Source organism: Tursiops truncatus, chromosome 4, assembly GCF_011762595.2.
Source record: "Tursiops truncatus isolate mTurTru1 chromosome 4, mTurTru1.mat.Y, whole genome shotgun sequence".
NCBI classification, from domain to species: Eukaryota; Metazoa; Chordata; class Mammalia; order Artiodactyla; family Delphinidae; genus Tursiops; species Tursiops truncatus.
The window spans coordinates 111933652-111961219 of NC_047037.1; the positions used below are offsets into that span (position 1 = coordinate 111933652).

General features: G+C 35.9%; 1 protein-coding gene across 1 annotated transcript in view; it reads left to right on the forward strand.

Annotated features, from left to right (window-relative positions):
* The window catches only part of ROBO1 (roundabout guidance receptor 1), a 406812-nt gene that overhangs the window by 71061 nt on the left and 308183 nt on the right, over nucleotides 1–27568 (forward strand). Inside the window, exon 2 of the mRNA XM_073804384.1 lies at nucleotides 8761–9087. Coding sequence (XP_073660485.1) covers nucleotides 8761–9087 — 327 coding nt within the window. The remainder of the gene's footprint in view (nucleotides 1–8760; nucleotides 9088–27568) is intronic.

Sequence of the window (27568 nt, forward strand, 5' to 3'; positions counted from 1 at the left end):
CTCGGAGAAGTGTCCTTACATAGGAGACATCCTATGGGGCCCAGCAGCATGCTCCCCTCTGTTCACCAGAGCTGTATGCTCTTGGGGTGTCCCCTGTGTGGGCTACCTGGGCCCCTCTGTTGTGGCAGGGCTAACTGCTGTGGGTGCGCTGGTAGGCGGGGTGGGCTTGTGGTCTGGTTGACTGCCAAGCCCTGCTTTGTGTGGTGACTGGTGCTGGGCCGCCCCCCCTGGTGGCCAGGTAAGCCTTTAGCGCTAATAGGCCAGAGGGAGGACTCCAAAATGGTGCTTGCCTACACCAGTGTCTTCATGGTATAACGAGCTCCCCAAGATGGCTACTGCCAGCATTTATGTCCTCAGGGGAGTCCCAGTTGCCTCCTGCCTCTCTGGGAGGTTTTTCTAAGATCAGCAAGTGGATCTGACCCAGGTTCCTTTCAGATTATTGCCTCTGGGCTGGGACTCAGAGGGTGTGAATTTTTTGCATGCCCTTTCACAGAGGAGTCTGTTTTCTATAGCCCTCTGACTCTCCCGTATCTAAACCCCTTTGGCCTTCAAAACCAAGTGTTCTGCGAGCTCTTCTTCCAGGCAGGGCCCCTGGGTTAGAGAGCCCAATGGGGGCCTAAACGTCTCGCTTTTTGGAGAAAACCTCAGCAGTTGTGATTCTCCTCCTGTTTGTGGGTCACCTCCCTGGGGGTGTGGGTCTTGACTGTACTATGTCTCTGTGCATCTTATCTGTCTCATTTTGGTTCCTTCTTTATATCTTTAGTTATAGAAGATCTTTTCTGCTAGTTTTCAGGTCACTCTCATAGATAGTTGCCCTGTAAAGGGTTGCAATTTTGGTGTGTTCTTGGAAGGAGATGATCTCAGGGTCTTTCTACTTCACCATCTTGGCCCTTTCAACCATAATCTGTATTATTTTAAAAGCATTACTGTGTCTTTTAAAGTTCTGAAAGTAATATATTTAATCAATATATCTATATGGAATATTTTTCACACGGAACAGAGATGCTTCATTATAGATGACCTTAGCGTCAACATCTGATAATTCTTAGTAAAACAATCAGTTGGCTGTGCTAAGTGCTCTAGTTTTGTTTTATTTTTTTATCCTCTTTTGAAAACTGTTTTGCTGGAATTGTGCCAGATCTTGCCAAGAACTGTGTAAATGAGAAATTATTTTGGTTTGACTTCTCAACTAAAACTAGAAACTGGCTTAGTCTGCAACTGTTCTTACAGATTTAGGAAAAAATGTAATTGATTTCTTTATAAATTAACAAGAGTCCTAATGTAATCCCAGAAGAAGAGAATCATAAAATCAAACAACGGTCTTTATTCCAATTTCCAAAATACTACTTAATGGTTCTAACCCATGAGTTAATGCAATATTATTTTGTGCTTCAGGGATTATGCTAGCCTCTAAAGTATAGGTATTATTTTTATATTCATTTACAGAGGAAGAAACTTTCAGAGAGGTGAAGCAATTTATCCAAGTTCACACAGCTAACAAGTAGCAGAGCCTAGATTTAAACCCATTCAAACTGAATCCATTCTCTAGATTTAATAAAATTTCCCCACAAATAATGCTTTCTTGCCAATGCAGTTCCTTCTTCTGGAATCTAGTTTCTCCTCCTCCTACCTCTCCTTGTATGGCTCTTATTTTTCAGTATTATCCTTATTAATATTTCTGTCTCTTTTGTTGAACTTCTGGCTGTTAAGGTTAGGAATTTTATTTCATTTTTCTTTGCGTTGCCAATGCTTAGCACAAGTCTTAATGCAATGTAGGCATGATATATAGGTAAACTAATGGGTAAGAGAGTGAGAGAATTTGGACTTTAAGATATGCAAATATTTTGTTTGGCATTTTATTGAAAATAAAATTCTCTTATTTGCATGTTAATTGGAAATTTTACTAAAGGGCAGATAGGAAGCATGAACTCAACTGAACAACTCAACCCTCCAGTCCCTTTAGTTATAGCTTATAGTGAAATCCTGGCTGATTTGAGTCAGCTGAGGCAGTTCTTGCAGTTAATGCCATGTAGCTTCTGCAATATTTGTATTCCATGATCATATTATTAAAAATAGGGGGAAGGGCAAGCAATATTGTTTCAAAAATTTAACTTATGCGACTGTCAGTCTTTCTCACATCTCTGGGGACACTACCATATGATATTAGATTCTGTAGAAATATTACAAAAATACCAGGGATTCATTCCTAGAATTTCATTTTGGTCTATTTTAGTAATCATTGAAGATCATAACAGACAGTACCAGTGGCACTCAGTTAATTATTGGGATTATTCTAAATTTTGACTAGAAAATAATCCCTCTCCCCAATTTGTTAGGTGGGATTATAATCAAGGGGAATTAGGAAGGAACAAAGTACCTAAGGAAAATGGCCTGATCCATTAATCATATAATTATTTTAATGCATCTTGTATTCCTTTACTCTATATAAATTTCAGGTGAAATTACCGAGTTTTTCTGTAGAGTGTGCTCTGTTTTTATAGTTACAGTAAGCATGAGTATTTGGGAAATGTGTATAACTCAGTAGAGGATATTTAAGTCTACTCTCTGCACAGTGAGTAATTAATGGGTGCTGTCTTCTTATTTTTAACAAATATCTCCTTGTAGGATGAAATTCTGACAGGAAAATTACAGGATTGGAGCCCATGATAGGATTTATGTTAATAATTGGAGGCCTTTTGCTCCTTAAGATGTAAATGGAGCTTAAATAAAAAAGGTTAAGAGGCAAGGCTCTTTTAAGAATGTAAGTATTCTTTTACAAATATAGGTGTGCTGTCAAGGCAAATGTATATTCTCCACACCCCCCTTTGGGCAAATGTCACCAAATTGTCTATTAATATTCATTGTGCATATGTCAACTACTCACTGAACTTGTTTCTCTTGTGCTTTTAGCAATGTTACAGGCATTCTTGTGCTGCAGATGTTTTAATATGATACATGATACGAATGGATATTTTAATCATTTAGGTTTTCCATTTTACCTACCACGGGATAGGAAAAAGAAATTTGGATCAAAACAAAACTTTGTTAATAAAATAAACACTGCTTTGCTCAATCTGCTAAGAAGAAACAGACTTGAAAACCTAAACAAACAAAACCCTGAGACACGTATTACTGCTATACTAGAAAAGAAGAATAAAATCATACATTTGAAAAAAGAATAAAATTATATATTTGTATGTTTGCATACCTCAGCAAAATATTAACAAATCAGTCTCTTAAACGGTTACTTGCTTATGTTTCTGTAAATGCAATGTCTTAAAGGGGGGAACAGTTTACATCCAACTAGGAGTTTGGTTTCCTCATAATAAATCTCATGTGACTTTGATATATTTCCTTGAAATACTTAGCACTTACGTGTGTATCTTTTTCCAGCTGTGGTTGTGTAAATATTTAGATATTTCAGTCACTCATGTTTATATTTTATCTTCCAACCGGGCAGTTGTTGAAGGAATCCTGCCCTGCCCTTTTCCCTGATGCTGGCCTTTCCCGAAGTCAATTGCGTTATATTCCCAAGGTCCTACCAGGATTCTTGCCTTGCCTTGTCAGGATTCAGCTGACGTTATCATCCTAGTTCCTTGTTAAAGCCTCACTCCATCAGCCCCTTTCCTTTTACCCTCTCTTCTTTGTAACTTTTTAGTTTCTTATGCAGAATATAGTTGAAACCTTGAATTTGGTTTTGCCAAGTGTAATATAAACCTTTTATCTTATTATATAAAAAATACCCAAATTAGCATAACTATAATGGTGGTTATTGGGTGATTTATAGGACTCAGAATTTATGATTGAAGAAAGAAGGCATTTTATGAATAGCGAGTCAAGAATATTATATAAAGCGAGGTGTTGTGACAGAGTGGAGATGGACACAACCTCTAAGATTTATATAGTATGTTCTTCCCTAATTATTCTTGGTGTAACTCCCTCAAGGTCCTCCTTTGAGAAAGTGAATCACAGTTATTGATAGAAGTTGGGTGACGTTTTTCCCTCAAAGCATGCTGGTGGAAAAAAAAATGGGGATCAGTGATATTTAATTTTAATTATGCAAACTGTGTAGAAACTGAGGTTCTCAAATATTGAAACCTGATAAAATAGGAGAGCTACTCAGAAATGCAAGCTCATATTTAGATAAGCTCACAAGGAATGCTTTATGTTCTCATTCGTTCATCATGAAAGTCTTTACTGAGTTAACTGACTATGAAACCATATGATTTACAGTTAGATATTCTCTGATTGCATGGGAAAAGAACATTAGATGTTATCAGGTTTGACTGCTTCTTACTGTTTTCATTATCTACATTTTAAATAAAAGTAATCAAAATTAACAACTTCCAGTGTTGGAAACAAGAATGGATTTTAACTAATTAATCCTAGCAATATTTATGGAATAGTGGGAAAGAGCAAGGATTTTGAATTTGACTAGGGTTGGATCCCAGCACTGCCACCTTCCAGCCAAGCACCAGTGCTTAGTTCCCCCATATGGGTACCAGATAACAACACCCATCTCATGAAGATGCTGTTGTGACAAAGGAGATGGTGGATAATTAATATTTGTTTTCTTTTCCATTCCTTTTCTTCCTGTTTAGACATGATAATAAAGAATAATTTATTATAGTTTTTAATAGAGATGATGAGTGCAATTTATAATTGTTATTATTGAGGTTAACTGATGACTTGTGATAAATATCACTCGGGAATTGGAAAGTTCCTTTCTTGAAGGTTGTACGTTATGAGAAATGTGGCATTTCTATGTTTTTTGTTGTGATTTCCAAAATTTTGGCTCTACAGCCAAGTAACTCTTTTTTTTTTTTTTTTTGCTAACCCTGTTCATTCTCTTCAGATTATTATATGCTAACAGAGTGTATTTTCTTTTGAAGTGTGTTCCTCAGAAGCAAAGTTCAGTGGTATGTCCCATAAAAAGAAAAATATAGAGTTCAGTGGCCAAATAAGTTTAAGAAATTGCTGCATATTATACTTTTCTTCTAGAGCACATAATGTACATTAGCAAGATTAAAAGACCCTGAGAACCCAGATCTTTTTTTGAGTAAACAATCTGAGAAAAGAATATTTCACAGAGCATTTTGAAAATTTAGCCTTTAATAGAATAGAGAGCATTTTTATTGCTGAAAGTCTTTTACTGAATGCTGCTGTACAAACATCATGGTGAAAACTTGGACCTGAGCTCTCCACTCCCAAAAGTCATATTGGCTGTGGTCCAGCTATACGTGGCTGTAGGTTAGGGATGGAGAGAGTCTTGAGCTCCACTGCACTTTCGTGGAGCCTGGGTGATCTCCAGGTTCTTTAATTGGCCGTTACTTCCTCTATACACGCTCCCTAGGCAGTTTTATTCTTTCCCAGTGTTTCAGTCTCCAACTTGATTTTCATATATGGATCCAACTGAGATTTTTTTCCTGAGGTCAAACTTGGATATTTAATAGGCAACTTGTCGTCCTTATTTGGATATTCTGGAAGTATCCCAAACTCTCCACATCTCATGCTGAATAAATCATCTCTGTCCTTCTTCCTCTCACCACATCCCACTCTTTTATTCTTGACCTTCATTGGGACTGCCCTTCACCCATTGCTCAGATCAGAAACTCAGAATCTCTCTATCCTCTGCTTCTCTTCCATCTTGTGCATTTTTCATTTCCACCTTCTCCCACATTGCCAGTGAGTAGGTCCTGTTGATACTGTAACTAAATATCTCTAGATTCTTCCTTTTATCTTCCTGTCTGTCTGTCAAGATCCAAGTTCAAGCTTTCAGAATTTATTGTTTAAAGAGTGTAAAAGTGTCCTAACTAATCCCTTCCTAGCTTAGCTGCTGCAGTCTAGTTTCATACCATCAATAGTGAGCTCTTGGGCTTCCCTGGTGGCGCAGTGGTTGAGAGTCCGCCTGCCGATGCAGGGGACACGGGTTCGTGCCCCGGTCCGGGAAGATCCCACATGCCGCGGAGCGGTTGGGCCCGTGAGCCATGGGCCCTGAGCCTGCGCGTCCGGAGCCTGCACATCCGGAGCCTGTGCTCCGCAACGGGAGAGGCCACAACAGTGAGAGGCCCACATACCGCAAACAAACAAACAAACAAACAAACAAACAAAAGAGTGAGCTCTTTAAAACCAAACTTAAGCATGCAGTCCCTTGCTTAAAATATTTGAATGTTCTTGTTGCCTTCATTTAGGTTCCAGAACTTTGGCTTGATGTACAAAGCCCACCTGACACCTGCCTTATACTGAGGCTGTACTAACCTACCTACAGGTCGCACAGTGTACCACATGCTTTTGTAGCTGTGCCTCTGAGTGAAATCCTTTCCTTTCTTTTCTTCCTGACTCATTTTTCAAGACCTACCTCAAGTTTCATGTGTCGGTATGCCTTTCTTGTGCAGTGTTAAGTGCCCACTCTTTGTATTCTTATAGCAACCTGTACATCCCCGTTTCCTATCTGAAATAGACTTACAGAATATAAATAAAATTGGCTTAAATTAAATATATATTACCTCAGCAGTTGATCTTCATTAGCATCCATCTTTCATAATTACAGCCAAAATAAGGGCCAGTAATATATTACAATGCTTTATTTTCTGAACTATACAGCACTTGTGGTTGAGTAATCTTAAATTCAATTTAAATTTCATTTGCCTTCAGTATAGCCTTTGCTAAAGACCACGAGTTTCCAAGTAATTTTTTCCCCATGTAGCTGGCTTAGTTCCTCCTCTTTTAGAGCCTGGTTTCATTTAACGGACTTATAGTATGCTGTATACCATGCACTGAACTAAAGCTATTTCTCAATATTTCAGATTATAAAACTATTACTCAATATTTCAGATTATAATTTTTTTGCTTCATGGTAGACATAAGCAAATAATAGATCTTTTAGTTTCATCATTCATTAAGAAATAGTAACTGCAGCAGTTACAAATTAGAGATGTAAATAAACCCCATGCAGAGCTTACAGTCTAGTAAAGGTTAAACAGTACGCCTATATGGTTACAATTTAAAAATAAAATCTTTTAAAGTCTCTTTGTACAGTGCATGATTATTAAGCTTCAGATCATTCCACTCAAATAGGGTTTTGCTGTTAGCACTTTGTTTATTTTTTTATTTACTCAACACTAATTTGTTGAGTATCTGTAGTGTGTTCAGCACTCTGCCAGGGATAAGGGAAGCAACCATGAGCAAAATCAGACCCACAGATCTTACAGAGTGATGGGAAAGACAGACAGTGTTCAAAGCATCAAACAAATAAATTTAAAATATAATTCTGATTATTTTACCATAGGTAGTTTCATACCCTTGCTAAAAAGAAGCATTTAAGTTTTGTGGTAAAGATCAGGGAAGGTAGAGATTTGAAAGAAGAATGGGTGTAAACCAGGGTAAGATCCTTTTGATCCCAGACGCTGTGGCAGGCATAGGCCTGTGGTAGGAAGAAGCTTAATATATTTGTGGAACTAACAGAAGACTGGGGTGAAGAAAGCAGAGAAAGGAGTGGAACAGGAAGCATCCTGAGATCTAGATAGGGGAATGAACACACTGTCTCTTGTAAGTTTTGTTAAAGATTTTAAGAGCGATGAGTTTACTTTAAGAGCCACTGAAGTAGGGGAGGACCCAGATTGTATTTGTATTTCAGAGCCATTATTTGGCTGCATTGAAGTGATGCTATTTAATTGCTTTCCTAAATCCTGGTGGGAATCTATAGTACTTTGATCTGGGATGGTAGCTGGCTGTAGAGAGTGAGATGAGTAGATTGATTTAAGAAACTTGGGGGAGGGTTAGAGGACAGAAAGAGGGGTGTCAAGCGAGACTGGTTTCTACTTTTCATTGTTTATTGAGATCGGAACACTGGATGAGAACAAGGTTTAAGGTTTGGTTGTTGAAGTTGAGAAATCGCTAAGATTTTTACATATGAAATCTATCCATGGCAACAGTAAGGTAGGAAGCTTGATCCCTCTTTTAGAGATTATAATCTCATTGAAAAAAATAAGGTACAGACAGAAAATATTTAAATGACACATACACTCAGGCCTTCACTTATTAAGTAATATATAAGGTCGAGAATGTAGGCTCTCACCTAGTATCCTTTTTCATTGAATGTTATATTTAATTATTTAAACTCCATTATTTAACATTTCATCTTTGAAGTCTACTAAAATAGTAACAGAATTATTGGAGACAAATGAACTTAATTTATTAATAAAAACTCCGGGAAAGTAAATATATATATATATATATATACACACACATATATACACATATATATTTATTATTTAGAAAAATATAAAGAACAGTTCCATCATATATATTTTAACATAAATGTTTATTATTATATAGCATATGTTTTGCTAAAGTGTTGATTGATGTTTCATTAAAAATGAGATTCCAGGAAGCCATGCCATTATTTGTAATAGTCGACAATTCTCTAACACATTCCTCTGCAAAAACAGGCACGTACATGGTACAAACAGACAGGGTAATGGGTTCTGAAAGGATTTGTGGACAAGGGATTTGGAGAGCAGACAGGATTTGTACAAAGTTTTAGCAAGAGCACTTTCTAAGTGGTGGGTCAAAAGGATTCAGGAATTAGAAGGTATAGTCAAGGTGGACACCAGAAGGATTAGTTAGTAAGGAGGTGAGGAAGAGTAGGTCATTATTATGCAGTGTTTAGATAGTAGTGCTAACGCCTATGCTTTTGAAATAAGACTTTTAATTGTTTTCAAGTGATGAAATGAAGATATTTTGTCAATTCTTATGCAGGCTCCCGTCTTCGTCAGGAAGATTTTCCACCTCGCATTGTTGAACACCCTTCCGACCTAATTGTCTCAAAAGGAGAACCTGCAACTTTGAACTGCAAAGCTGAAGGCCGCCCCACACCCACCATTGAATGGTACAAAGGTGGGGAGAGAGTGGAGACAGACAAAGATGACCCTCGCTCACACCGAATGTTGCTGCCAAGTGGATCTTTATTTTTCTTACGTATAGTGCATGGACGAAAAAGTAGGCCTGATGAAGGGGTCTATGTCTGTGTAGCAAGGAATTACCTCGGAGAGGCTGTGAGTCACAATGCATCGCTGGAGGTAGCCAGTAAGTAAAATGGGCTTTCTGTGTTTGGAGAGATGGCCACATGGGATCATTTCACTTGATCACAGTAATAAAAGTTTAAACCTATATCACAGGCTTTACCTGAGGAAAATCTCTAGATTTGTATATGAATATCATCTACTATTTGTTTGAATTTTCTATATTTCTCATCTTAGCTGGTTATTCAAGCTAAATTGGGATTTACGCATAGTTGTTGAACTGTTTTACTTTTTAAAAAAATTTTTTTAGTTAAAAAAATTTTATTTTATATTGGACTAGAGTTGATTTACAATGTTGTGTTACTTTCAGGTGTACAGCAAAGCAATTCAATTATGCGTATACGTATATCTATTCTTTTTCAAATTCTTTTCCCATTTAGGTTATTACAGAGTATGGAGCAGAGTTTCTTGTGCTTTGTTTTACTTTTTGGAGCTGTTTTTCTGTTGAACATGCTCACTGAAATGGATGTATTCGCCTCCTTTGTTCCTTTTAAATATATAGAAAATGAGGATGTTTATGGAAATATAATAGTGTAGGGTATTTTTCATTTGTCTTCATTTGGAGAAATACTTTCACCTGGTAGTGTAGGGTGTAGTTTTAAACTGTTTCTAATTCTCAGAAATACACTTTCGGTAAAGCTATATCCAAAGAAATGTATGTATATGCCTCATACTGTATTATCTTGGCTACACTGTAGTGCACCCTTGGAGGAAAACACATGGATGGAATCCTCAGGGAGTTGATGGTTCAGTTTATTTACACAAATACCAAAGGCTGCTCATTTGGAATTACCTCAATAAGGATTTAGTTGACTAATGATTAAGTTGTTATATATAGAGTCTAGATGTGTATTGTATTTGAATTAGAATTAGGCTTATTTTCAATAAACATTCAAGAGGTGGCCAGAAAATTCCATTCCTTTGAAAGAATCCTGCTGTGTATATGTATATGTGACAGAAATTGAGAATTGTATAGGGATTGGAGACACAAATGAAATTTAGATCTAATTCACTTTAAATTTTAATATCACTTTAAATTTAGCTGTCTATAATTATATATGAAACTGTATATATAACTATGTCTATATTTATATATAATGTTTTCCAAGGTGATTGATATTTTACTACAATGTATGTTCAAAATTTTAGTTATATACTCAGTTTTCATAATCTCTAACATTGTCTCCTGCATTCAACTAGAACATGAATATAAAGAACCGCAGATAATTATGACATTATAGACATAGAAAGGAATTTAAAGGTAGATTATTCCAACTCAATCATATTATTAATGTGAAATCATCTCCAGAGAATTTAGATGATTTGAACACACTCACAGAGCCACGTAATACTTACCTTGAGACAGAAGGCCAAAGATATCTGATACGAGCATAAAATTTAATTAGATAGAATAAAAAATTAAAGTAACCATTTAAACCTCTGTCAGAATTAGGCATTCACATTTTTAAAACATTTACTTGAAACCCAAGTTTATATTTCTCTATTCACAGTTAACTGATAATTAACTTACTGTACTTTCTCTTATTGCCTTGATTCTCAGTGAAGGTTCTAGAGCTAAATCAGTGAGATGTATAAAAGCTATAATCACAGCAGAAAGATATTTTTCTTTTTCTTTTTTGTTTTTTCAGCTCAACTTTAAATGTAGCACAAGCAAAATAATTTTAAAGTTTCAACTTATTTATAAGACACATATATATGTTTTGACAAAGTCATCTTTCAAAGTTACGATATTAACACCTTTCTAATGCTTGGCACCGTTATACTTAAGAATTATTATTTTCTGTGAAGATAAATGTGAGTTAACATTTGAGAACAAATTTAGAGAATCAAGAAAGATGATGTAGATAACCTAGGCCAACTCCTGTGTGGGGTATGTAAGAAACTGAGGATGAGGAGGGAAAAACAGTGATTGTTTATTCTCTGGAATTAGAATTCTTTATAAGAAATGTGTACCGACAGAAATATCAAAGATCATCTCATGCTTCTGTATTATTTTCTACTCTCCTTGTATTCTTATCATTGTCAGAATTTTTAAAAAAGTTTATAGACTTGAGTAGAGAGTCTAAATGCTTACCCTCTAGATCTTCCTTTTCAAAACACCTCTAGTTTTACCTCAGATGATCAAGATATCCTTAATGCATTGGGATTTAGAGACCTGTCTGTTTTAATCTGGCTTTTGTGCAGTTATTTTAAAAGACACCATTAGTTTCCAGTTAAGTTCTGTTTCTAACTTAGACGTTCCATTACCTTGAGAGTCCATTATGGGAAAAGCTCTTGCAGTCTCAGTCAACAAATATACGATCATGAAATTGAAACCAGACATAAGAGCACTATATAACTTTTACCAGTAAAATATTCAAATACATAGTCCCTTAATGCATAGTTCACAAATTTTAGTGGGATATTCCTGACACATTCCAAAATGTTGTCAAGCTCCAGAGAAAAAAGGATATCATAATTTACTGAATAAAATTTAATCAAACTACTCTAGAAAATACTTTAAGATCATATTCAGTAACAATTCATATACTTGGGAAGGGAGAAGTATATAGATATTATATATTTATCAAATATAGTTTGCTGTTAATAAGGGTAGTTTGATAATAAGAATCACCTTTTTTTTTTTTTTTTTTTTTTTTTTTTTGCGGTACTTGGGCCTCTCACTGTTGTGGCCTCTCCCGTTGCGGAGCACAGGCTCCGGACGCGCAGGCCCAGCGGCCATGGTTCACGGGCCCAGCCGCTCCGCGGCATGGGGTATCTTCCCGGACCGGGGCACAAACCCGTGTCCCCTGCATCGGCAGGTGGACTCTCAACCACTGCGCCACCAGGGAAGCCCAGGATCACCTTATTAGTGATAATAATTATTTGAAAACATGAGAAAAGTTCAAGTAGTGTTTGCTTCCAATAATTTTTATATAAATTGTAAAAATTAAAAGCATGTTTTAATTTAAAGAAATTGTGTTATTTGGTCACATAAGTTATATGGGAAAAATTAAGTACTCTGCAGTTAAAATGGGTTTTTGTGTCTAAAAAAATTCATGGTTCAGTGCACTACAAATAGATATATAGTAATTTAGTTCACATGTATTTCAGTTATTTATTTTAGCCAATGGTTACTGCTCATTCACCATTTTAAAATATGTTTGCATCCTAAAATCAAAACTAGCCTTTTGTATGTTACATAAATACAGGAGGGGAAGGAGGGCAGGGAAACATGGGTCATATTTGCTGTAGGTTAAATCTATAAAGTACTATTATAGCTTGGTTTTATTATTTCCTGGAGAATTTTACTATTTTTTTGCATATTTTCTTAGTTTAGGTACCAGAAGTTCAGTAAGAGCTATTCTTATTCTTCCCAAAGGCTCAGACACAGGAAGACAAAGATTTCATCTAATTTCTTAGTGACGCTATAGCCCAAAGTAATAGCATTAACAAAAGTGTCTTGAGGCAACACTGGTTTCACAGCACAGTTGTTGGTAATGCTTTTAAAAACATTTATCTGTGTTTTATTTGCCTTTAAACCAAGTTTTACAGCTGTAACAACAACTGGATTTCTTGGTTCCTAACAGTTGTCAATCTCTCAAACAGTGGAGAAAAAAATGTTATGGAACATCATTTAAAACTTTTATTTTTGTATAGAAATGAAAATATTCTTCTCTTTTGTGTTTTTAATATTTATTCAAATTTAAATAATGTACCAAAAGGATTGCATTTATTGGTTATCTTTAGGATTATTTATTTTTGTTTTCATTTAAATCGCAATTATAACCAGGTTGGACCCAGTGAAAAGCACTGACCGATCTTTAGGTGCTGATCTTTGCCATGTAGTAAAAATTGTATTCTTGTTCTTGAAAACTCAGTTTTGATGCAATTAAGTTTATCTCACACAATTATAAAGCCTAAGAATTGGAATGCTAAGAAATATATGGTAGTCCTTACACCTAAAGTTTCCACCTTGAATTTTTGGAAGCTTATCTCTGTAAAGGAAACCAATTTTTAATCACAGATGCATTTTTTTTAATTTGTTTTTTTAATTATTGTTTTTCTTTGCAAGCCAAGAATGATATATCTTGATGAGGACTTTAACTTGTAAATTTAGAATATGTTGCTGTTTCTAAGACTTATGAAAATTCACTGTTTAACTCAGTTTCAAACCCAGCTTTCTAAAATGGTATTGCAAGTAGTGTTTTTTTGTTTCATATTAGCTCTATTTGAGAGTCTACTAAATGTTTAGAAAAATATTTTACGAGTCTGTTCTTCCATATTCAACATTACCAGTTAGTAAATTTAGAACTTTATTTTATGCCTGGCACAAATTGATAGCACAGTTCTTCAACACAACTTATATTTAATAAGTAACTCGATCTTGGGTAATTGCATTGAATTTTAAGGAAAATTAATTTGAACCTTGACCCTCATGCTTTCGATTACAGAACATGTCTCTCTACGTCATCTGCTAAGTAGTACATAGTCAGCATACGGCTATTTGTTTCCCATGTAAGCTGTTTTCTCCTGAGGAAGAGAAATTCCCTTCAGACTAGGCAGACATCTGCTGACTGTCTTAGCAGCAAAACACAGAACTATCTTTCCAGAAAAAAATAATTTTGTACAATTAATCAGAGATTAATCTTCCCAGATTTTATTAACCGGGGTGCTTTTTAATAGTAATTACTTTGAGGTAAAATGTTTATATTTTGAAGTAATATTTTCCCACTACTTTCAATACACTATGATCTTTCATTGTTATTAAACAATTCTCCTTATAAAGTGATTTAGAACTCGAATTATCTGATTTTCCGCCTTTGGATAAAATGAGAAAGTGTACTGACGTGTATGCTAAGGAGCCAGGTGTTGGTATAGTAGAATGTATTTCTAAAATCTGAAGCATTGAAGATGAAAGGATGACTCCTGGCAGTAAAATGGTACCGATGAGCAGGTGAAAATAGAATATGCCATTATATTATAAAATATCAATCGATTGATTGATTGTGCACACAATCAAGTTGACCTTTATATGTCTGCACACACATATATTGTTCCTTGAAAGACTTTTTATCTTTGAAATTGATATGCATATTTTCTTATTCTTATTCTTCCCAAAGGCTCTATATTGCATCTTTGAAAATATTTGTTTCCTCTAATCTGCTTTATCTTTTAAAAAAACTTTGCCATTTTCCATGATTTGATAAGATTCTAAAACATTTATATATATATTATTTTTGTTTTCAGTGTTCAAATGAAGAATGTTAAAGATTCATTTAGTTTAATGATTTTAAAATATCTTTCTTCTTTGTTGCACACTTATATCCTAAAATGCAGTGACTTTTTGTTGCAAAATTGATTCATGAGTAAATGAAATAATGCATATAAAGTGTGTAGCACAGTGACTGGCACATAATTATAAATCATAAATCTAATTGTCGGTGCTGTTGGTTTCACTGCCTTCTTCTCTTTCCCTGTATTATGGCCAGACACTAGGATTATTTATACAAAGGGGATCTGGATGCTTTTTATTTCAGAAATGGACTGACTTCATTTTGAATTTGAAGATATGTGTGTTAATATACTAAAATTTAAATTAAATGTTTCAGTAAGTAAATTTTCTTAAATTAATTTCTGGTTAAGTACAGAGCATGTTAAGTATATTAAATTCCATATTGAGTTGAAATTCCTGGTATGAGAAATTTACCCTTATCTTTAGATTCTCGTTGTTAATGCAAGGCATGCAAATAGTATTGACTTAAATCATTTTTGTCTTAGGGTCAAATGAAAAATTTCATTTTTGTAACTTTTACAGTTGGTATAACATTAAAATTTTCGTTTTGAATTCACATGTTTTTTCACTTAAGTAAAGAAGCAATATTGCTAAGTTCTGTGACATGATTATATTTACTAAAGACTTGAGTTTTTACCACCAGTTAGAATATAGTCTTTTGTTGTTGACAGTCTTTTTTTTTTTGCGGTACGCGGGCCTCTCACTGTTGTGGCCTCTCCCATTGCGGAGCACAGGCTCCGGATGCACAGGCTTAGCGGCCATGGCTCATGGGCCCAGCCGCTCCGCGGCATGTGGGATCTTCCCGGACCGGGGCACGAACCCGTGTCCCCTGCATCGGCAGGCGGACTCTCAACCACTGTGCCACCAGGGAAGCCCTGTTGCCAGTCTTAGTTCAGGCCGCCTTAACAAGAATACCACGTACTGGGTGGCTTACACAACAGACTTTTATTTCTCATAGTTCTAGAAGCTTGGAAGTCAGAGGCCAGGGTACCAGCATGGTCAGGTTCTGGTGAGAGTTCTCTTCCTGGTTTCCTCACATGGTGAAGAGAAAGCTCTGGTCTCTATCCCTGTATAAAGGCTCTAATTCCATCACAGGGGCTGCACCCCAGTGAACTCATTCCACCCTAATTACCTCCAAATACCATCACACTGGGGATAAAGATTTCAACATACAAATTTTTTTGGGGGGTGGCACAAACATTCCACCTATAGCTGTCTTTAAATAACAATTATTTGGGGATTTTTAAGTTGGATTTGTAGTTATTTTATCATCTTTAGTAACTGAGAAATAAAAATCAGAAAACCAGGGGGAAAAATCGTGTAATCTCCGTGGTCCATCAGATCACTTGCTGCATCCAAATATTGGGTTTAAATTGTGTCATAAATTGAGGATAGAAATATTATGTCTTCAAGTAAATATAGTGTGAATTCTGTATTTGTTGAGAAAAGTAAGAGCAGTATCCTTTCTATACTACATTAAGAGAGGAGACAATTCTCATTTTCTTTGAAATAACATAAAAATTCTTTCTTCTTTTTTTTTTGGTTTTATCTGTCCAAAGAGTATTTAGTATGAAATATAAAAGCACAAACCCATATTCCATAACTCATGTGAGAGATGACAGTGACGATGGGCATAAAGAGAAAGTTTAAGTTTCAATGGGTATTTTAGTAGAAAAGGACGAAGTCTGCTGACCTTTTGAACGTGGGTGTTAAAGGAGGTGGCTGTGTCAGAGAATGTACTACTTATTCATAAATAACCAACAGGTGACATTCTATCTTAAAACTGCTCTTAGTTAAACCAATTATGGGCTGTAGATATGTGTGCAGTTGATTTCTTAGGCAAACTTTTATTGTTTTTTCTTTGGCTCACACAACTGTCATTTATTAATCTTTAGCAAATTTGTAGAAAGATCTTAGAGTGGGGACATGTCATACATTTTCATTCCTTTGCTCCCAAACTCAGGTTAAGGAATATGATTAGTAAGCTTATGGAGATCATTTTAAAATAACTTATTGTATGTTATTTCTAAACACGTGCATTATAGAACATACTTGCTCTTTTAAAATATATGTTCTTGTAATCTCATTTGCCCAGAGTTAACCACTGTTGAAAGTTGGGTGGATATCCTTCTAGATATCCTAAGATCATTATATGTTTTCTAGGGAAAACTATTTACTATTCAATTAATATTCAGTCTTTTCTTGGTTGGTTAAAAAAAAAAAAGGCATTGGCTATGTTGGAACACATAGCTATGTCATAAAGACTAAATGGAAGAGTTTAGCTCTCTAGATTGGATGTTACAAAACAGGTTCCATCTGCTGGATATTACTACATACACCGTCCTGGACCAGATTCAATCCAGTAATCTTGGGGTTAAAGGTTATGTATTCCATTACCAGTCTCATGAGCCACTCCTTTTATTTTCTCAAAAAGTAGATGGTGTCCACACACTCTGAAAAGTACTAATATGATTATTCCAACACTATTTGATGCTTAGATATAAAGTCCCTTGAGGCTTCCAGGAAATCAATTCAGTATTTAGTTATTTATGGGAAATTCTTGGCAGTGTCTCCTCATATCAACAATATTCCCTTTAAAAATTAATAACCATGGTTATCTCTTAAATCTTATCATCATATCACCCTTCCTTTTAATCCTCCTAATTTACTTGTGATTTAAATGCTAGACATCTTTCCCACATACAGAGACTAACTTGAGAATCATTTGTATTTATTTAAAAATTTTTGCTTCAATGACAAGTTTAATAAAACATACCTAAACATTCTTAGTATAGTTAATTTTAATTAATACAATATAAATTAACTTAAACCTTTCATTAATTATCAATTCAAGCTTTTTTGTCAGATTAGAATAAAGCCCCATTGAATGTTTTGAAGGCATAAAAGTTCTTTTCTTAGTTACACAATGTGGGCATTAAAAATGTTGTTTTTAAAAAGTCAGGCATTAAATAAAAATATGAAGAATAACGAAATATAGTTTATCCAAAAAATTGATATTTTTCCCTAAGTAACTCTTTCCAGGCCTTTTGCTTAGTTTTAGCTATTCAGTGGTGAACAAAAAAGAAAATGGTTTCTGCCTTCATAGAGATTACAAAATAGTGGGAAGAGGGGGTTGTGATGACAGAAAATAAGTAACTAACCATACAAATAACTTTATCCTTAAAATTGTGCCAAGTGCCAGGAAGGATTGGGGTTAAGCTGAGAGCAGAAATACCCGTGGATATTACCAAGACACAAAGTAAAAGAAAAGGTGTTTCAGGCAAAAAGAATAGTACATGTAAAAGGCCATGAGAAATGATAGACTTGGGCATATTTGAGAAAATGAAAGATAGCTAGTATGGCATATGAGTAAGGGAAACAGCTAGAGAGATGGATGGGGGCCAGGTCATGCAGGATCCTGTAACCTGGTTAGTGATGTTGGACTGTATGTTCAGTGCAATGAGAACCACAGCAAGTTTTCAGGCAATGATGGAGGTGACATGATCTTATTTATAGTCTAAAATGTCACTCATGTGATACTTGCGTACTGCACGTTGGGAGAATGAATTGCAGAATGATTGGGGGAGGCCAGTTAGGAAGCTATTGCAGTATTACAGGCAGGAGATGGTGCTAGTTTGAAATAAGTGTAGTAATGGAGATGAAGAGAAAAGTGAAGATTAGATTTGGAGATTGAAGACTTTGTTTAACTTCGGAGGGTGAGTCAGTAGAAGCTGAGATTTTCCAAGAGATGCAATCATTGCTGATGGTGAAGTCAAGGTCAAGTCTATGACCGTGAAAGTGGAATTGAGAATTTGGATTAGGTGATGTTAGCTTTGAATGGCTGACAGTAGTTCAGTATGCTGCAGCCCATCACAGCCCCAAGAAATGGCACTTTCCTCTGTTTCTGCAGCCTGGAATGTGCTTCTCTTCCTGTTCCACCGGTCACTCTCTTTGTTTTTGTTTGTTTGTTTTTGCGGTAGCGGGCCTCTCACTGCTGTGGCCTTCTCCGGTTGCAGAGCACAGGCTCCGGACGTGCAGGCTCAGCGGCCATGGCTCACGGGCCCAGCCGCTCCACGGCCTGTGGGATCTTCCCGGACCGGGGCACGAACCCGTTTCCCCTGCATCGGCAGGTGGACTCTCAACCACTGCGCCACCAGGGAAGCCCCCGGTCACTCTCTTATAATTGGCTCAAGAGTCACCTCCTCTGGAGCCATCTGTGACTCAAGTGCCTAGCACAATTCCTGGCCCATTGTAAGTGACGTGATCTAACATGTAACTTGGAAGTGTTTTATTCCATGTCTGAGGAGCATCATAAAGTATGAGAATGCCACTTGAAGGAACAATCTCATTTCCACACAACTTGTTTGTAAAGGCAAGCAGGTCACATGATCTCAAACACTCATTTGAAGGCACGGCTCTTAGAATGCAGTCTCGGTACTATTTCCCTGGGAGTTTTTCTTTCTTTCAAGATTTTGGAATATTTAATTGGCTCTTTTGGGCGATAACATTACTCAGGAAATTTAGTTGACTTCCACTAGTACAAAAAGTCAAATGAGTTCTTTTTAGGCTCTAGTAAGTGTAGGACAAGCTCTCTAAGTGTACTGACCCCTTCTGAGTAGCATCAACCTGTGTTTATGAGTGTAATGACTGGCTGATAGAAAACAAAGGGGTTTAAACTTCCTGACTGATAAGGAAACAATTAGTATTGATGGTACCTGAAGGGATTTTTCTGAAGTTCCCTTGAGAAACTTTACATATGCAAAACAGGACCTAACCATCTTTACTTTCTCTTTTTCTTTCTGGATAGGGGGGAAAAATACACAAAATAAGTATTCTGTAAAGTAGAATTATTTGCATTCCTGTACTTTGCCAGTAATCTGTATATTATATGTAAAGCTATTATCATAATCCAATAGATTTATATTTAATGAAGCAAATTTGATGAGAAATCAAAGAAAATTATAACATAGTAATATTTTTCATTACAACCTTAGGCTTTCATCTGTGGTTGATGAAATATATTTTTAGAAAAGCTTAATTAAAATAAGATGTAAAAACCAATGGAAATCTAGGTGCTGCAGCAACTAGGCATGATATGGATAAGAGAGAAGAGACCCACACAGACGGTAACCTGTGGGGAGGCAAACTCAGATGTGGGAAGGATTGGGTCTACTACAGGCAGCAGCTGGAAGCTTCTACTCAAAATATGCTCCACGGATCAGCAGCATTGGCATCACCTGGTAGCAAGTTAGAGATGCTGAATGTTGGGCCCCCCTCCTGACCACCTGAATCAGACCCTGTATTTAAACAATATTTTAAGGTGGTTCATATGATTCACATGCAAATTCAAGTTTGAGAAGCCTAGTATACATTGTGGTGAACTGGAGTTCATAGACCCCTGCTCATCTCCCAGAGCCCCAAACACCTTTTGGGAATGCAAGCCCAATGTGGTTGATTTTTAAAAAGAGAAGCAGGTGAAGTATGATTTTAGGGGAACTATCCTGGGTTTCTAAACCAGTAAGAGTGGAGTCACAGAGTGGGGAGGGATATGTAAGAGACTGGTAGAGACAGCATTCAGGGGCAGAAATGGAGAGAGAGAAACACACAGAAAGAAAAGCAAAAGAGGGATACAGCGGGAAACATATCCAGAGTAACAGAGAAAGAGATTCAAGGAGGAGGGGGCGGAGAAAGAGAAAGACAGAGACAGGGAAGGGAAGAGAGAGAGCATGCGCACTGGGCGGGTAGCGGTGCAGCAGGTACTGGTATGGTAGGGGTAAGCTTGGGAGAGCACAAAAATACATTTGCCTGGATGAATAAGGAAAAAAAATTGCTTCCTACATATGAATATTTACAGAGTGGAATATTAATCAGAGAAGGGGATACTCAAACCTCTATTAATATCCATACCGTCATTCATCAAGAAAAGTAATATGTGAAATGGATCTTAGATATTCTTAAGTAAATTCACGGAAGGCTATATTTGCTTAGCATAATCCAAAAGAGAAATGCTAGCTTTTTTATTTTACTTTACATTTCCTAGAATGAAAACTGTGAAATAAAACAAAACTAGGTTTTATTAATAAGAATGGAACTGTGCTGGAAGGATCATTTGGAAATCATTTAATCTGTCCTTCTGACTTTTAGTTTAAATTACCTGAAGATCATTTGTTGTATTAAAAGAGGTTCGGAACAAAAGATTATTCAGCTTCCATCATCAATATCCCTTATATGCATCAGCATATGTTAACACAAAGTTATTACTTTAATTTACTTAAATTCTGTGCTGCAGCATGACTTTCTTTCATTTTACATGGTAAGTGATAACAGAAAAGCCATTTCTAAATTATAGCAGCTCTTATGTTTGAAGATCGTTATTAAGTGCGACCTAAATTTTAATAAAGTACATCTGATGTTTAATTTAGGTTTCTGAGTATAATAAAACAGTTTCTAATCGCAGTCTCTTAGTATCCAAAGTGGAAATTGTAGCTTTTGTAACATTTTAAGTTATGTCGTATTTAACCAGAGGTTTAAATTGAAGTTTTAATAGCGTTTATGACATTTTACACTTGTCAAGAGAAATAAAAATTTATGACCAAGGTATTTAGTATGCCTGAATGGGGACATTTTTAATCTCATCCAGTGAATGATGAAGTAAAACTTAGAGTAAACCCAGAAAGTTAAGAAGAAAGTGGGAAAGGACGTCCCTCGCAAGGGATCTATATTCTGTCTCAATCTTTCCTTCTTCATCACCCTGTATCTCTTTACCAAATAATACTGTACTTTATCTAGATTGAGTCATATTAAGTTACCCTTTTATTAGATTCTTATATCGGTCAGACTCTAGAAAATGGATTAGGAGCCTGTGTTTGTAGAAGGACACTGAGAACATTTTGATCATATAGTTCAGCACTTGTCATCGTCACCCAAGTGACTTCCCTTAGTTCTAAAATAGAAGTGTAGGGACTTCCCTGCTGGCACAGTGGTTAAGAATCTGCCTGCCAATGCAGGGGACACGGGTTTGAGCCCTGGTCCGGGAAGATCCCACATGCCGCAGAGCAACTAAGCCCGGGCGTGAGCCTGTGCTCCAGAGCCCATGAGACGCAACTACTGAAGCCCTGCGCCACAACTACTGAAGCCCGTGCGCCTAGAGCCCGTGCTCCGCAACAAGAGAAGCCACGACGATGAGAAGCCCGTGCACCACAATGAAAAGTAGCCGCTACTCACTGCTCCTAGAAAAAGCCCGCACGCAGCAACAAAGACCCAATGCAGCCAAAAATAAATAAATTTATATATATATAAAAAAAGAAGTCTAGGGCAGGTTGCAACCTTGTTGAATCTTGCTTGAGGGAATTCTTGGAAAATATGATTATAACATATTTACCTTTGGGACTACTTCAGGAAAGAAAGCAACAATGAACCAAAATTCCACAGGAACGGAGACAATGTTTTATGGCCAGTGTTTTATGGCCAGACAATGTTTTCTGGCCAATGGAGACAATGTTTTAGGTCCTGCTGATAATTACCTTTTCCTCCACTTCTCTCATCTTTTGTCAAAATCAACAAAACCTAAAACTTGAATAATAACCTCAGAATTATGTGGTTAGACTCCCCAATATTTGTAGGCAATAAAGTCAATTCCTTACCACTTTTCTTTTTTTTCCTTCTTTTTAAAAAGTAATGACCACTTAGGTCTCTGTATGGTTTCCTGTGAAACAGGTTCTTTCTGGACTCTGTCAGCTATGATTCTTCAATCTCCTTCACAGTTTTGATCATCAGCTTCAGGTGAATAACAATACCTATTCCAAGAGGAGTTTGTGTTCTTTTAATATAAGGGGTTCTCTTAAGCCATTAACCCCATGGCTCTTATCCATAGACTGCATTATGGAAACTGTTCATAGATACGATTAATTCTGTCAAGGTAAAATAAATTTTGTTCCCAACAAACTCAGTAAGTGTTCATTTAGCATAGCTTTGTGCCCTTGGTGAAGTTACTTAGCCTTTCTATACTTTAATAAGAAGTGGGGATATTATTCTATTTACCTTATAGAGCTTTGGAGAGGATTAAGTAAGTTAACACGCATAATGTGCTTAGATCTGTGCCTGGCCAACAGTAAGCATTATATGAATGGTAGCTGTGGTTCTACATGCTATTTATTGTACTAGGCACATTATTAGGCTTACCTTTTCCATTCCTGTAGTCCCAAAGAATGTATCTCTTTATTTCAGGAAGGGGGATGCTGAAAACAAAATACCATATATTGTTACATTTAGAAAAAGCTTTCTGTTCCCAGAGGTAGGCATCTTCTTATACACAGGTGTATTTAAAATCCACATAAATATTTGTGAAATGATAAGTATTCTTCATATATCAGTATACAGTATGTCTTTTATGACAGTATATTTTTAAGGGTTTGGAAAACTGTTGTTATTGGCATGGTTAGCATTTAAATATTTTATTGTGGCCTTTCTCAAAATATGCTCCAGCGAATTTTTTTCTGTGAGCTGTTAAAAAAATAATTTGGAAAATACATCTTTAAGTGTATTTTCTCTATAAGACTTCATAGCTTTTAATATATTAATGAATGATGTGAAACACCAGTAGGAGATCTAAATTATTATGATTCCCACACTTAAATGAACTGTCAGAATTTTTTTTTCAGAAAAAAATTGGTTTTCTCAGAAGACATTTTGGATAAACGGTAATATTTGGTACTTTGTGGGAGGACAAACAATTTCAAAAGTGTGTATCTCAGATTCAGGTGTGTGGTTATCTTCATGGTTCTTTGTTTCAAGATCATAGGAGTAAGCATATGATATACTATTGTTTCCATTTTGTGTTTGGGGATGTTTTCTTCTTCTACATCAGCATTTTGAAAACCATATAACAAGGATCCATTCAGTATTCCAAACATAGGCAATTTAAATATAGTGCTTTACCAAAACTTTGCAAAGAGGTGCAGAGCGCAGTGTGTGGCCTTCCTTACCCTTCTCTCTCGCTAATATCCTGTTACTCTAAATAGCCTTGACCTCAGCTTTCTAAACTTTGCCTTCTATTATGGATGTAATTTACCTCTTGCAGCCATTTGACACAGTTGACCTTATTTGTGAAATATTCCCTTTCCCAGAATTTCATGGCACCCAGCTAGATCAGGATTGCATCCTATTGCATGTAACCACAGTCAGACAATTTAGCCAAATAGGTTTAAATTTGATTCTGGAGGAAGGATGTAGAGAGAAAGTATATCGGCTCCAAGAAGCCATTAAGAATCCAGCTCCCTTTGATTTTTTTCTGCTCTACCAACCTTAGTATGTGACTTTCTTTCTTGTGGTTGCGAGGTGACTGCTGCACCTCCCAGTGTCATATTTCTGTGCTGTTCTTGAGGGAGGAATGTGAAAAATCATCAGCCTATTGTTTTTTTAGAAAAATAATAAATTTCCTGGAAGTCCCACCCACTAGAATTTGATTACACCTTGTTGGCTAGGACGATGTTTGATGGCCACCCTTAGTTTCAAAGTTGCATGGAGAGATGTGTTTTTAACTGGCCCATTTCTTCTCCAAACAATGGGTATTTAGTAGGCAACTAGCAAGGTCTACCACACATATGCTATTGATTTTCCTCTTATTTTTCTGGCTCTGCTGGGTCTACTGCTGAAATGTGCATGTTCCAGGAGATTTTACTCTGTGGCCTACCCTGGAGGACCGCACCTTCCTCCTGGGATTCAGTTATCAAAGTTGTCCTGACTCACTCCTTGTTCTGTTCTCTCTAGGCAGACCTCTACACTCAGCTCCGTTTGGAGGTCCTGATGGCATTTCCCACTCAAATATCCAGAATGAGACTCTTCATCTTCCTTTCTATCCCTGCCTTTCCTCTATTATTTCCTAACTCTGAAAATGATACCACCCTGCCATCTATCCAGCCCAGCAGACCAGAAACCTGAGATCAATTCCTTCCTCCTTTCTTTCTGTCTGTTCACATCAGTTGATCATCAGGTCTTCCTGATGTTTTTTCCTGAATAGCTTTAGTGTTTTCCCACTTATCTCCATCCCCTTTGCTATTTTTCTAATTAGTATCACCATCATTTCTCACTTAGGTGACTGTAATACTTCTTTACAAGTAAAAACCTGATCTCTCTTGATTGCTCACTCAGAGGTTCTCAATTGCTCCTAAAATCTAAACTCTTTAAAATGACTTGCAAAGATTTGTGTGATCCTGGCACTGTAGCCTAGAGTTTACGCTCTCCTACCCCCATCCCTTTGATCTGGAAAAAGCTATTTATTGCTTCAGACCTCAGCAGAGTTATCACATCCTCTGAGCCTCCTTTTCTGTATACCCCACTCCTCTCCCCATCACAAGTCAAGGTTAACCTTACCCACACCACACCTTGATCACAGCATGTAAGTCCTGTATTGTAATTAAATGTTTACCTGTCTGTATTTCCCACTTAATTTTAAGCACTGTGTATAACTTGTTGTACCTAGCACAGGTCACAAAGGGTGTGTTATTACTGAATTTCTGCCAGTAAAAAATTCTATACAATGATCTCCAACCAAAAACAGTGGAAAACAATGTTTTCTTTCTTATATTTGAAGGTGCTAATGTACAATTTGGCATTTTATATGTCCAGTAGAAATGAGAGATTGCATAAATTATCTGCATTTTTTGTGCCTGGTCTACTTTATGAATCTTCTTTTTTTTCTATTTAGGAACAAATATTTTTTTTTCTAGAATCAACTGTAATGATAAGTCAAGTCTGTGATTGCATATATCAGCTAATTTTTCTGAAAAGAACTTTAAGTGAGACATTAGTTTAACATCATATTCTGATCAGTATCTCAGACTAAATTTAATATGCGTTAAATGAAGGAGTGAAGTTAAGATTTTATAATTTATACTAATAAAAGATATTTGCATGGATAACCAAAAGATACATGTATGGATATACATCAATGGAAATAAGCATCATTTTCCCCTTAAACTATTAGATAACCTTACATTAACATTTATAGGTGAATATATAGCATAAAACTTTATCCCAAAGTTTGTTTTAATAATCCAGCATAGAATTCTTCCAAAAAATATAGAATTCAGATTTTCCCTTATAATGTTAAATTTAAAAGTTAATAAAACTAAAAACATTGACTATAAAATTTTAATATGAATTTTTAAAATATAAACATTTTCATATAAATATAAATAAGCATGTTAAGTATTTTAAAATTTAAAAATTTTAGAACATTCCTTCTGCTTTTGCCTAAAGGAAGACATAAAATCTGAAACATTGGTAACTATTTCTTTTGACTAACTCAGTTGTGCTGATGATAACCCTTTTCTAAGCTACAACAGTTAGTTATACTAAGCGGAGAGAGGAAAGAATGTTAATTTGAATGAAGTGGTTCCAATTTTAAAGGGATTTTATTGAAGCCAGAAAGGACACACACACACACACACACACACACACATATACACACAAGCATACATAAATCAAGGAAATCTTTTAATATGCTGTTATGGATTCAGTTAAAGCTCCTCTTTGTTTTTTAATGTTTAAAAAAAACATCAGATTCAAATTTTCTTTAGTTTTTTAAAATAGGGTTGAAACATATGATTTATTCATGAAATTTTGGATAGGAAAATATGAACAAAGGAAATCTCCTCTCTCTCTACCCTTGCCTTGAAATGCTACAATTACTGCAATGATGAGCTCAATGTTATTATGGATTTTTTTTCTTATAAATAATTTATACTTCAGTTTGCCTTCATCCTGTAAGATGGCAATGCATGAAATTGATTTGGTATAATTGCACCTTTGATTAATATTTAATTTGAAATTATTTTACAGATTTAAGTTTAGATGTAATTGTGTCACATTTTAGAATGTTGACTATACATTAGAAAACTTGAGTATATGAGTATACATATCTTTATAGTCACTGTTTTATTATTCAAAAGCCACCATTTCTCCAGATCTGTAAAGTAATTTTTATTATATATACATTATATATATATATATATATATATATATATATATATTTTTTTTTTTTCACTAACAGAATTGATTAAATTTAGAAATTCCTCCATTGCCACCTGAGTTCAGGTCATATTTCTATAATATTACATATAGAACATGTAACTGTTATAAATGAAAATATTTGCCAATTTGAAAATATAGGTCGTTAATTCCACAGGTTAAGTTCCTCCTTAAAGGGACTATTTTTCATCTCTTAGTTCACACATCTGAGGAACATGGGCAATCAGTTCGTGATGAAAGCTCTTGAGCTACTGATGCTCATGTAGGTGACAGGGCAAAGGACTTCCCTGAGGGATATATTTCTTAGGAAGCTTGAGTTGATGAGTGGGATAGGTGGCTTGAGAGAGGATTACCTTCTTCTGGAACAAGGAGTATCATCAATCACTTTCTCTTCTTCCCAGTCCCTGTATCTTTTCTCCCCTATAGGTTTTTGATTTGATACAAAAGAGGGGGCTGTTTTAGAGTAGGGTTACACACATCTCTAAAAGCTTGTTCGCCAATTCAGCTCAAATTTCTGGAATCTGTCCATTGATAACTTACAGTTCTAAGTACAGCCCCTGAGGAAGGGGGGCTCTTAATAGTTTTTTTTTCCATTTTAGCAGTAAATGACTTGCAAATAACCAAAACAAACAAACAAACAAATAACAAAAGAAGGCTGGGATCATTTGAATAATGGTGTATAATTTTTTTACCATTGATTTCCCTTCCTGCAGTATCTGATACATTAGGACAAGGACCTTGTCACTCTGGATAACTGCTGATCTAGAAGAGTGCTTGGCAGAGAAAAAGTCTCCAAAATGTTTGGTGTATGACTGTTCTGTTAGCTTAACGCTTGGGATTGATTTTCTGGGACTTTTCTAAGGACCTGATAATGCCTCTTAACCTTTGTGACTTAATTTTCTTATCTGCAAATAGGTAACACTTTTTACTATCTTACATAAAAATTATGTTATTGGTAACTATTGGAAAGTAATTTGGAATGGTCAGAGATAGGCATTGTACAGATGAGAGGTGGTTATCTTTATTAAGTAATCAATGATATCTTTAGAATTTATGATATTTCTTATGCTTTTGCAAAACTGTACAATCTTAGTACCTGAGGAAAGCCATTTGGCAGTTCTATAAAAATAAATAGAGGAGAGGGAAAGCCAGAAGGAGA